The sequence below is a fragment of the Ictidomys tridecemlineatus genome, chromosome X (assembly GCF_052094955.1).
Source record: "Ictidomys tridecemlineatus isolate mIctTri1 chromosome X, mIctTri1.hap1, whole genome shotgun sequence".
In the NCBI taxonomy this organism is placed as follows: domain Eukaryota; kingdom Metazoa; phylum Chordata; class Mammalia; order Rodentia; family Sciuridae; genus Ictidomys; species Ictidomys tridecemlineatus.
The window spans coordinates 76,883,169-76,896,513 of NC_135493.1; the positions used below are offsets into that span (position 1 = coordinate 76,883,169).

General features: G+C 40.1%; 1 protein-coding gene and 1 non-coding gene across 51 annotated transcripts in view; one reads left to right on the forward strand and one right to left on the reverse strand.

The window, feature by feature from the left end:
• Nucleotides 1–4,740, reverse strand: part of LOC101960618 (uncharacterized) — a 401,529-nt gene extending 396,789 nt beyond the window's left edge. For 45 of the 50 annotated variants that reach the window (XR_013431536.1, XR_013431568.1, XR_013431569.1 and 42 more), the window contains exon 1: nucleotides 4,528–4,739. This is a non-coding gene — a transcript (uncharacterized LOC101960618). Of the gene's footprint in view, nucleotides 1–4,527 lie in introns of all 50 variants that reach the window. The other 5 variants (XR_013431556.1, XR_013431545.1, XR_013431566.1 and 2 more) reach the window with 1 other exon arrangement.
• A 3,029-nt stretch (nucleotides 4,741–7,769) lies between these two features.
• On the forward strand, nucleotides 7,770–8,445 carry Zcchc13 (zinc finger CCHC-type containing 13). Its single transcript, XM_005337480.3, has one exon. It carries the CDS (start codon nucleotides 7,849–7,851, stop codon nucleotides 8,359–8,361), a length of 513 nt encoding a protein of 170 aa, XP_005337537.1. The 5' UTR covers nucleotides 7,770–7,848; the 3' UTR covers nucleotides 8,362–8,445.
• The last annotated feature ends 4,900 nt before the right edge of the window (nucleotides 8,446–13,345 follow it).

Here is a 13,345-nt window from a genome sequence, read left to right on the forward strand (position 1 = left end):
ATTGGGTGACAGTAAGAGACTCCTTCAAGAGATTATCATTGTGGGCTGGAGAGGTGGCTCAAGCGGTAATGTGCTTCCCTGGCATGAGCGGGGCCCTGGGTTTGATCCTCAGCACCACATAAAAAAAATAAAGATGTTGTGTCCACCGAAAACTAAAAAATAAATATTTAAAAATAAATATTTAAAAATTCTCTCTTAAAAAAAAAAAAGAGATTACCATTGTAGTTATTTGTTCAGACAGTTTTATACAGGATGAAATTTTTCTGTGTCCCATCCCGTTATTTTTTTTTTCAGGTTGAGCCATACTATTATTATTTTTTATTTTTTGTTAGTACTAGGGATTTAAGTTGTTGTTGTTGTTGTATGAGTCACTCTAGCTAAATTGTAGAGGTTGGTCTCGAACTTGTGATCCTCCTGCCTCAGTCTCCAGAGTTGTTGGGATTATAGGTGTGCACCACCATGCAAAGAAACTAATAAATGTTTAAAATAGATCAATCCCTGAATGAATAGACTACTGTTTTGTTTCTTGTCCAAGTTGGTTTATTTTTAGGGACAAAATGTATTCTATCCACAATCACAGCCAGGGAGCACCACTTCTGTGCAGCACTCAAAAATGATTTCCTTTTAATAAAAAGAAATGGCTATCTTTCTAAAGGACAGACAAGTGTTATATCAAAATGGCTACCAAGAACCTGATACATATTTCACAGAGCAGTCATCTTTGGAATCACAAATATTTCTTAAGACTCAGTGCAACAAACACACCAGGAGTGTATTGGCAACAAATGTCATTTACAAATAGATAACATTTAGGCCCAAATCAAGTAATTCACAAAAAGAAATAAGATCTAATAACTAAGATCTGACTTCTGACTGGTGGCCCTGGATTCAATCTCCAGAACCAAAAATAATAATTAAGATCTGAAAGTCCAGCCTCACTGATAATCAGAAAAATGTGTGATAAAACAATGGTATCATTCTTTTAAGTGTTAAGTTAGCAAAAATGAAAAAATTTAAGTACCTAAATAACTGGGTACAGAAACTCATGTAATTTTTTGGGTTATGCTGAATATGTATAATGTTCAAACCTTTTGACAAATAATTCTAATTCTGGAACTTTATTATATAGGAAATAACCCAAAATAGACAAGTAATAGAAACTGAAAAAACATTCATTATATAATTTACTGAAAATCTATAAAATACTTCCACAACAGAATATCATGAAACTATTAAATGATAATTATAAAGAATATTTAACATGAAAATATGCATGTTATGTTAAACACAAAATGCAGTATTAAATAGTATAGAAAAATGGAAAGAAAGAAATTAACAAATTTATTAATACTAGTTGTCTCTGGGTGGTGAAATTATAGACCTTCTTTCTCCACAATTGATGGCTATCTTCAGACAAAGCTTCAACTACTATTTATCTAATTTCTGGATTAAGGAAGCTATTCAAACTTAATAAAAAAAAAATCAAAAGAATAAAGTCGATTTGATCCAATGATTTCACCTCGACTACAAATATAAAAACAAAAATGAAAAGGCAAAAAATAACTTGAAATAGGTATTTATAACATATTACAGAAATCTGAGTAACAGTGTTTATTTACAAAACACAATCTAATAGAAAATAATAAACACTAAATTTAAAACTCCAATAGATAATCAGTGTAAGATATGAACTACATCACATTAATGTAAATAAAAATTCTAAGAAATTAAGGAAAATGCAACCTAATCTCATCAATAGCCCAAAAATGGAAAAAAAATGGCTTTTATTTATAAAAATAAGTTTTAAGGAAGAAAATTGGCAATATATATTGGGTGTTAAAAATATTCATAGCCTTTATGTAGTAATTCCAATTCAACAGATGTTATCTTAACCAAATAATACAAATACTTGTATTTTCAGTCCTTAATTACAGAAGAGGCAATAATCTTTACTACCCCACATTTGGATCAACGCACCAAAACATTAATCTTAAGATTAAAAAAAAAAAATCTCTACTACAGGAAAGACTGATTGTCTCAAAGCCTTAGACCAGATCACAAATCAGGCCAAAACAGGGAGGGTGTGTCCAGCCTGCTGCAGTCGGCCATTTTAGACCCTCTATAGAACAACAAAAAAAGTGTAGATGAGGATAGGAACCCCAGGAGGCTCCAAATCAACAATTGTTTACTTTTTTATTCCTGCATATATAGCTCTGTACAGTGAACTAAGTCAAAAGCAGTAAACAGATCTCCTTCCTTTTTAGTTTTTGGTGGACACAACATCTTTATTTTATTTTTTTTTAATATGGTGCTGAGTTTTATGATTTCAAAACGAAAAGTTTCCTTTAAATGTGTCCCTTTATTTTAGGAAATAAAACAATGTTTAGGCCCACAGGATTCTGGACATATACTATCTATATTAAAATCCAGTCTGCCATTCAACTGGCTATACAGTCTTGGACAAATTAATCTGGGACCTTCAAATTTCTCATTTGTAAAAAATGAACAAAGTACTGCTATTTCATAGGATTGTGGAGAATACTAAATGAGTTAAAGAATATGTAAAAGCACGTAGGCCAACCAGTACTTTGCACTAGTAAATACTAGACATTTAAGTATAATTATTATAAATAGGTCCAGAAAAGGAAAAGGACTAGCCTAAGGTCATGAATAGGATTACTGGAAAAGATCTGTCTCTTCACTTTTGAATCCTGAGCCCTCTCCACTACAATCTATATCTGTTAACTATTGTTTTTAGAAATTAACAAAATACATCCTCACTGGCAGCACTCAGCCACAACACTGCAGCTGCCCTCCCCCCAAAAAAAACAATGAGAAATAAATCCCCCACCACTCCCCACCCCCGAGGAAACCATGTAGGAAATTCTTCAGAAGAAAAAATAATTTAGAGAAAAGTATGTAAGCCCAGGTCACTTTCATACTAACATAACCACTAAATACTTTTCAAATTTCTCTCCCTGCCCTTTGGGTGCCCCTGGCAGCCATTTGCCCAAATCCCAGGTTTCAAGCAAAATCTAACATTTGGAAACAGCTAAATCCTCACCCCTATGTTCTAAAGGGGAGAAAAATCAGATATTTTCAACCAACATAACAGTAGTTTCTCACACTGCAACCACTATGCTGTGCTATTCCGATGCGATAAAAAAAATGTATCCAGAATCACATATAGCGGCCCCAAATCCGAAAGCCTTTCAAATATATATTGAAATATATTCCGAAAGTGGCAAAGAACGGTCTCTAAGTGATGACCTTTTACGCCCCTCCTACACACAGCCAGCTGCCGCAACCTTTTACAGTCATCTCCGCATTTTTAAACGCACACTATCCGTAAGCCAGTAAGAAGCTAAGACTCCGGGTTACTTCCTTGTGGATTTAGCCACAACCTATAACTTTCAAATCAGGCTGATCCCTTCACTAACTAGAAAGGAAGATCTGCTTCTCTGCAGACCCTTCTGGCCCAAAGCAGCCAAAGACAACTTACCGACCCCCTCGCCATTTTGTAACCTTAATTACCCATGCGCAGCGCGCCTCCCTCCCGGCTTTCTGACGGAAATACGCAGGCACGCTGCTCCTTCCCGACAGTTGAACTCAACCGTCACCATGTTGTCTGAAATACGCATGCGCACCCTGGCTCTCTCTCCCGCCCCCTCCAACCGCTGGCGCAACTTTGATTTCTCTGCAGAATTCGCCTCTTTCGACCCTCCACGCCCACCCCCACCCAAGCCTTGCGCCTGCGTGCCTCTCTCTTCCCCGCCACGGGAGCCCCTTCGCTTCACATTAGGCCTTCTCATAAAATACTTGAATGCCGCCACTCCGCGCCGCGCCGCCTCATCCCAGCCTCTCAAATGCCGCGCACACCGCGCCTGTCCTCCTCATTCTCCCCACTCCAGTTACCACCTCATACACACACACGCGCGCGCGCGCACATACACACACAGGCCTAATGATATCTGGATGTGTTTCTCGCTATAGTTGTGCCCCAGTGCCCAAAATGAGTCATTACCAGCCTTCCCTAATACAGTCTGATAAACTAGGGAAGTTGAATACGGGAAAAAAGGCGTTACGGGTGATCAGAGCATATCCCAGAACTAGATTTATCCTCCCCGACCCCAAGGGAGGAGCTAGAGTACTCTCGGATTCACATAATGTATTATAAGGCCCGCCAACCTGAACAAAGGCTAGAAAGCTTTCTCATAAACCATCGGATGAGCCTAATCCTAAACCCTCACCTGCTGCAAATAGGAAAATCGCCCCCGCAAAACTGTTTAAACATGAGGCATTATAGAAAATACCGATGCTCAGGTGCCTCAACCCTATTTAAAGGAAAGATTGTATCCCTTTCACAATGAGAAATAAATGCTCAACATCTTTTTGGAAGTCTGAAGCCCGTACTGGCCCTCATTTTCGCCCGTCAACCGGGGGGAATGCAGAAATTAAGGATCTCCATGGCCCGAGTTCCCTCGGCCACCCTCCACATTATGTTCTCCCCCTCTGTCCTTCCTTTACCTCCTGGCTGAATCGAGTGCCATAGCGAGAATTCCTAGAGCCGGCTGTCCCAAGACAGGGTGCAGAGAGCAAGAGATGCCTGGGTGGCGGCAGCAGGCCTTAGAAGCAGTGGGTATTGGGCAGGAAACCTGCCATGCCTCCAGCCGCAAGGCTGATGCCAGAAACCCACAGCTTGTCCTGTAGCTCCGCAGTGTGCATCTGGCGCATGCGCAATCACCCCACCCCACCCTCGGCTCCGATTGAAGTCGAAGCAGGCGCCTTAACCCATTACCAAGTATCTGGATCTCTAGTCCACCCTGCTTCTTCAACGTTTCGGCTCCCCTACGTGGCACCAGCTTCCAACACCATACTTTCCTCAGCCCATTCTTCTTTCGTCAATCCGTCTCCCACTCTTCCATCGCCAAGTCTGACTACTTTTATTCTGCCTGTTACCTTGGTGATCTAAACTTCAATTCTTGGCCTTCAGGGTCTGCAGCCCTAGCGGGCCTCTTACTCCTCCCCTGTTGTTTCTGATATTACAAATTGTAAAAGAAAAGGGAGAAGAAAAAAGGAAAAACAAAAAAACAAACTTGCAAAAACCGAAGAAAGAGTCAGCCGGGCTCAATGACTCATGCCTATAATCCCAGCTTCTTAGGAAGCTAAAGCAGGAGAATCAAAATTTCAAGGCCCCCTCAGCAATCTTTAACAAGACTTTGTCTCAAAATTAAAAAAAAAAAAAAAAAAGGACTGGGGATGTAACTCAGAGGTAGAGCGCCCCTGGGTTCAATCCTAGTACCTGAAAAAAGAAAAAAAAAAAAAAAAAGAAAGAAGAGAAAAAGGGAAAGTGTGCATTAGTCATAGAGCACTGAGCTAGCATACACAAGGCCTTAGGTTCACTCCCTAGCACTGCAAATAGAAAAACAAAGAAGACAATTGATGTTTCAGTGTTAATTCTGTTGTTTCCCCCCACCCTTTATCTTTTTTGTGGTGCTGGAGATCTGATTGAGAACCATGTGCATGCCAAGAACAAGCTGTACCACTGAGTCAGAGCCCTTACTCTAATATTTGTTTCTGTTATCTTTATGAATGTACATCATGTCCATAAATCCTTGTGAAGTTTATACAATCTATAAACAATTTGGGAAACAACAAAGAAGAAATGTCTAAATATTTCTGGCTTGTAATATGTTTTCTAAGGAACAAGCTTTTTTATATTGAATGCTTCAATATTATTCTGTTTTATAAATTAAATAATGGTGGGCTGGGGATGTGGCTCAAGCGGTAGCGCGCTCGCCTGGCATGCGTGCAGCCCGGGTTCCATTCTCAACACCTCATACAAACAAAGATGTGTGTCCGCCGATAACTAAAAAATAAATATTAAAAAAAATTCTCTCTCTCCCTCTCTCTCTCTCTTTAAAATTAATTAATTAATTAATTAATTAAATGATGGTGATAATGTTGAAAACTAAGATTCCTGCAATAAAATGGACTAAGCATGCTTGTAATTCCAGCTAGTTGGGAGACTAAGATAGGAGGATCACAAATTCAAAGCTGGCCTTAGCAATTTAGGGAAACCCTGTTTTAAATTTGAAAGGGGGGGGTGGCTGGGGATGTGGCTCAAGTGGTAGCATGCTCGCCTGGCATGCATGTGGCCTGGGTTCCATCCTCAGCACCACATACAAACAAAGATGTTGTGTCCGAAAACCAAAAAATAAATATTAAAATTCTATATAGGGCTGGGGATGTGGCTCAAGCCGTAGCGCGCTTGCCTGGCATGCGTGCGGCCCGGGTTCGATCCTCAGCACCACATACCAACAAAGATGTTGTGTCTGCCGAGAACTAAAAAATAAATATTAAAAATTCTCTCTCTCTCTCTCTCTCTCTCTCTCTCTCTCTCTCTCTCTCTCTCTCCCTCTCTCACTCTCTCTTTAAAAAAAAAATTCTATATATAAATAAGTAAATAAATAAATAATTTGAAAGGGGGGACACTGGGGCTTAGCTCAGTGGTAGATGGTTCTCTAGGTTAAACAAAGAAGAGTTTGTGGGGGCGGGGATAAATTTTGAGCATGTCTTTTCACTGTAGATGAACCTTTATTCTTATTTATTTATTTTTATGTGATGCTGAGAATCGAACCCAGTGCCGCACATATGCTAGGCAAGTGCTCTACCACTGAGCCACAACTAGCCCCATGTTTTATTTTTTTAAAACAACAATGACCAAAAAAGAAAAAAAAAGAGAGAGAGAGAGAGAGCTCTGGGAGCCAAGCTGGTGGCACAAGCCTGTATTCCCTGCAATTCAGGAGCCTGAGGCAGGAGAATTACAAGTTTGAGGCCAGCCTCAGCAATTCAGCAAAACACTCTGTCAAATTCTCAAACTGAAAAAAAAAGAAAAAAAAAATTAAAGGCTGGGGAATGTAGCACGGTGGTGAAGCACCACTGGATTCAATCCCCAGTACCCTCCACCGGGCCAAATAAATAACCAAATAAATAAGGTCTGGGAATGTAGATCAGTGGTAGAGCAGGTGCCTAACACGTGAGAGGCCCTGGATTCCATCACACACACACACACACACACACACACACACACACACACACACACACCGCTCCTGCACAAAAAAGATAGGAAAAAATAGTCTACTCTAATTTGTATAATTTCTTTCCTTTATTGGATTAACCTCTCACATATTGTATCCACAAAACATACATAAAAACTGATTATCTACTAGACCACAAATAAAGGGTTTTTTTTTTTTTTTTTGTCGGGGGGCTGTGCTGAGGGAGTGAGCCCAGAGCCTTGCGCATGCGCCATACCACTTAACAACCTTGGGCCCCGGAAGCCTCTTAGTTATGAAAAATTGTACCGGTCACATTGTCTTAACAAACTCATACTTAGCGGTTCAAATGTTAAAAATAAAACTGAGCCCGGCAGGTGGCACATGCCTGTAATCCCAGTGACTTAGAATGCTGAGGCAGGAGGATCAGAGTTGAAAGCCAGCCTCAGCAATGGCAAGGCCTAAGCAACTCAGCAAGACCCTGTCTCAAAATAAAATATTAAAAAGGGCTGGGGATGTGGCTCAGTAATTAAGCGCCCCTAGGCTCAATACCTGGTAACAAACAAACTGAAAACAACATTTAATCTATTATCAATTCTGACTGCTTGAGTAGGAGGGAGAAGGCAGTTAGAACACCTGTGAATGAGGCCGTGTGCAAACCTCATGTGACGTCACAGAGCTCCCGGTAGGAAAAGAGTCATTTCCATCTAAGCCATCCTAAGGGGAGTTGCCTCTGGGCCTCCCTGGCACCGGTGGGTGGGCCTGCTCACCAAAAGATCTCACCGCGGCCATGAGCGGTAAAGAATGTTTCAAGTGTGGACGGTCTGGCCACTGGGCCCGGGAGTGCCCTAAAGGAGGAGCTCGAGGGCGAGGACCTAGAGGCCGAGGCAGAGGTCCTCAGTGCAGTTCCACCACCCAATCTGACATCTGTTACCGCTGTGGTGAGACTGGTCATCATGTCAAAAACTGTGACCTTCACCAGAACATCTGCTACAACTGCGGGAGAAGTGGCCACATCGCCAAAGACTGTATGGATCCTAAAAGAGACAGAGAACAGTGCTGTTACACCTGCGGCAGACCAGGCCATTTAGCTCGTGATTGTGACCATCAGGAAGAACAGAAATGCTACTCTTGCGGTGAATTCGGGCACATCCAGAAAGACTGTACCCAAGTCAAATGCTACCGATGTGGCGAGACCGGCCATGTAGCAGTGAACTGTAGTAAGGCAAGCGAAGTGAACTGCTACCGCTGTGGCGAATCTGGACATCTAGCCAGGGAATGCCCCATTGAGGCTACTGCTTAGATCACTCCCCTACCCCCCTCTTCTTGGTTAGTTGTATTTTCGCTAAAATCTCTTCATTGACCAAAAGATTGATATGGAAGCTACTCTTAGGCCAGCAAACTTTATTTATCACGTTAAAGGAGGAAAGGGCTGGGAGGAAAAAGTAAAAAAAAAAAAAAAATTATTGTAATTAATGTGCTGTTTCTGTACCACCCAGGAATCCAGATGTTGAATAGTCATTCTGAGCACTAGGCAATTTCTTGGTTCTTTGGGTGTATTTTGATTTCCACACTTAGAAGATATTAGTAAACAAATCGGAATGAGTGTAGGAACCCAGCCCTTGAGTCTTATCACCATGGAAACAGATTAAAATATATTGAGTGTCCAATGGAGGTAAATTTCCATAGAGAAAAAGAACACCAAGTAAGAGAATTGAAAGTCTGTATATGTGGAGGGGGGAAGACAATGTAGTTCTCTTTTAAATTCACAAGGTCATCCTGAGGAGATAACATTTCCTCAGAGATCCATGGAGCAAATAAAGTTGATTTTGGAAATGTTTGTGATCTTGTTGGTTTTATTATGTTGATGACTTTAAATTATTTTACCTCATTAGCTTTTAAATAAAAGACATGGCGTTTAATGAAAATAAATTAGAAAAAGCTTTGAGAAAGAGAGTATTCAGAAAAACAAAAATAGCATTTCCCATGTGTCAGAAAACAAGTATTAAAATTAAACACAGTTTGAGGCTTAGTAATTTCAAAAATACTCTTCACAGTAATGAAATTTAAGTTTTTGAAAAAAATCTATTTTTACATCTATAAAAATATTGAGTTATGGGGTGGGGGTGTAGCTTAGTAGTAGAGCACTTGGCTAGCATGGGCAAGGATCTGGGTAATTGGGAGATAGGGTGGAGTTAATTATTGTGTCAGGAGAAAACAGAAGTTGTAATGGGAAATGGTTTAGAAAATAACAATAATGGCAATGCTACGTACCAAATTTGGAATATGCGGCAGGAAAATTACAGCAGGTAGACTAGCATAGGAGGTACAATTTTTGTCCTATAAACTCAAATGATCAAAAAGTATAACTTAAAAAAATGTAATTTATAACAGACCACATTCTGTTATGAATCTTCATAAGCTTTGCCATGCAATCTTTCATTCCCATCTGAGAGACTCTTTTATTTCAGCTGAGTTCCTTTCCACTTCTGTAACTCTATTGAACTCCTAGAAATTGATTTTGTCGCTCTCTGTGCTGTCTCAAGAAAATAAACTCAGGCACAGTATCAGCCCCTAAATGGAACAATCACAGTCTAATCCGCCAAAACACAACGTGAAACTCCAACATTAGACTGTGCCAAACAAATTCCTTGATCTCAGCACAGTCCTTGAATCTATTTAGTACTTAGGGAAGGAGGAAAAAAGAATTCTGTATCCATGCTCCCCACCATGCCCACCAGTGCTGAGGGATAAAATCCAGGGCCTCACAATGCTAAACACAACTCTACCAGTAAGCTATTCCAGGATTCTGAACTTGAGCCCCTCAAAACCATCTGGAATTTCATTTCCCATGTGTCAGGAGTTTGGCCCAGAGTTGGAGGAGGAAAAGAAACTGAATCCCTTCATTAAGGAAACAATGTGTAAGTCTTCTCCATTTCTACTTTCTAGGAATCTTTTCTAGTTCTAGGGAAAGAGAAGCCTTATTTTGACTCATCAGTATCCCTATACCAGAAGACATAAAATGACAGCCCTCTTACTGAATCAGATTCACCAATGAGTTTAGTTTGACCTATACATTGTTAAACAATATTTCTGAATTAGATGTAACATCTAAAAAGTGGAACGCTTTTTTGCCCTTCATTTGGGCAAAAGGAGAAAAATACCCAAGAACTAGCTGACAAAGATTTTTTTCTTAATCCAGGTCTTTTGGGTTGTCTTTTTAACCAGGGCTGGAATATATATCAGAGGTAGAGAGTTTGCATAGCAAGTGCTAGGCCCTGGATTCAATCCCCAGTACTACATGGGCACTCCCTCAGCATCCTGAATGTATCACACAGTGGACTGGCAGCTGGCCTGGGATCAGAGGAGCCTTCCAGAATGCCTTAACATCTCTCTCTCTTGCTTTTTTTTTCTACAGGAGTTGTAACCCAGGAGCACTTTACCACTGAACTACATTCCCAGACCTTTTTATTTTTTATTCTGAAATAGGGTCTTGCTAAATTTCTTAGGGCTTTGCTAAATTGCTGAAGCTGGCCTTGAATTTCCAAACCTCCTCAGCCTCCTGAGAGGCTGCGATTACAGGCCTACACCACTGTACTTGGCATCTTAACATTATTTTTTCCTTTAAAAAATCTTTTTACTTGTAGATGGACACAATACTTTTAATTAATTAATTAATTAATTTTTATGTGCACTGATAATCAAACCTAGTGCCTCATATGTGCTAGGAAAGGGCTTTACCACTGAGCTACAACTCCAGCCCCATCTTAGCATCTTTTGATCATATACTCTACCACTGAGCTATAGGAGTTACACTTGTTTTCTTTTCTGTTCTAGGTTTTTGTTTTTGTTTTGAGATGGATTTCTCCATATTGTTCAGGCTGGCCTGGAATTCCCCATCCTCCTGCCTAAACCTCCCCAGTAGCTGGGATTACAGGCATTCAAGAAGAAAGAAGCCTTTGTTTTGCTCTTCCTGCCTCTTCACACCTCTTTGTGTGCTGTTTTTAGATAGTCAAGATGGTTAGTTTTTAGCCACATTATAGCAATCACTAAAACACTAAAAGAACAGAAACATGGGGCTGGGGATGTGGCTCAAGTGGTAGTGCAATCGCCTGGCATGCGTGCGGCCCTGGTTGGATCCTCAGCACCACATACCAACAAAGATGTTGTGTCCGCCGAGAACTAAAAAATAAATATTAAAATTCTCTCTCTCTCTTAAAGATGTTGTGTCCACCGAAAAGTAAATCTCTCTCTCTTAAAAAAACAAACAAACAAACAAAAAAACAACAGAAACATCAGCCAGCAACCTGGGAAACCCCAGGGCTTTAAGCGTGCTGAGAGCTATTTCATGAGGTGAAAATCTATTGTAACTAAACAAATGATGTCATCATTAATTGTAAACTGATTTGTAAGGTCACATTTACATAATAATGTCAGTTGACTCCCACCAAGGAAATAAGTGAATTAGCAGACAAAAACACAATTGATAAATAAAAAGAAACTTGCTTCCTTGAAAAAAAATGTAAAATAAAAAAAAAAAAATAAGGCAGGTGACATTGTTTAAAGAGGACAAATTAGGATTATGGAAATGTATATGAAAAAAGCCAGAGCCAAAGAGAAGATATTTTAAAATTGCATATATTTCATACAGACTTGGATATACTCCCCTGCTGAACTATGAGACATTAGGCAAGCCTCAATTCTTGAGACTATTTTCTCATCTGTAAAATAAGCAATAATGCCTGGAAAAGTCATTATGAGGTTGGAGATGAAGCTCAGTGGTAGAGGGATCACTCAGCATGAGTTAGGTCTTGTATTTAATCCCCAGCACCATACACACACACACACACACACACACACACACACACACACACACACACAAAGAAAGAGGCAGAGAGAGAGAAAGAGAGAGACAGACAGAGAGAGAGAGAGAGAGAGAGAGAGAGAGAATTACTTGAGATTTTACATTTCAGTTGCTTTACACATTATGAAGTACTAGGTAAACTTTAAATTCCTTGGGGCAGGGCTGGGGTTGTAGTTCAGCAGTAGAGTGCTTGCTTAGCATGTGTGAGGCACTGGGTTCACCGCATGCAAACATAGTAAAAGATCCATTGACAACTAAAAACAATTTTTTTCCCCCTTGGGGCAATGAATTGTGAGAAGACAAATATGTAGGGAAACTGGTGATAGATAAGGTCCAGTTTTAGCGAAATCTGTTATGTGTATTGCTCTGGTGCCATCTCCAGGTTAAAAGTCTAGAGTTAAGGTGATTAAATTCTGTCCTTCCTGGTAGAGAAGGGAGTGTGGACACCTTTACAAACGTATGTTTTCCTTGTAGGTAAAAAGGGGAGGGTAGGCAGAGAGGAGGGTTTTTGTTTGTTTATTTGTTTGTTTTGGTGGTGTTGGGGATGGAACTCAGGGCCTCATGCATGCTAGGCAACATTCTAGTACCAGAGCTTTTGTTTGTTTGTTGTTTGTGTTTTTCTGCAGTGCTAGGGTTAAAACTCAAAACCTGGCTCAGCTAGTCTCTGCCATTTGGTCACACCTTTAGCCCTCAGAGAGCTTTTCTTTCATTTGTTTCTTTCTTTTCTCTTTAAAAAAAAATATGTTTAGTTGTAGATGGACACAATACCTTTATTTGTTTATTTATGTGATGCTGAGAATCAAACCCAGTGCCTCACACATGCTAGGCAAGTGCTCTACCACAGAGCCACAATCCCAGCCCCTCATTTGTTTCTTCTCAATGCCTTTGGCTCAAAATAATACCTATGCCATAGTGACATATTTTGGGATGGCATATTCTGCTACCCTTCATATTTAACTATGAAGGCAGAGATTACTTTATGTGTTTACAACAGAAGGAATATGTTGCAGGGAACTGGCATTCCAAAGGGAATGCCACAGATTTACAAGAGCAGGAATCTACAATAATGCCTGGGTTGAAGAGACGGAAGTAATAGACAATGTCACTGGATCTTAGAATTTATAAGCTAGAACTGTAGCAGGCCTATCTAGCTGGAGCCACAGAGAAAATGGAGCCAACTGCCAGATAGGCTATCTGAAGTAGAAAGAGAAGAATCCTGCTCTGGCTTCTATCTTCCAGTCGATCATGGAAGCTTTTTTCCCAATAGGCTGGAAGAAAGGGGAAGTGAAAGAATGGTTTTGAATGCCAGTGGTAGCCCAGATTCTAAAAAGCTACACTGCATGTCAAAGGTGAGAGTGAAACAGTACTAAAATATCCTTCCCCCTTATAATTTGTAAGCTTCCTGCTCCATTTGAAATGCAGA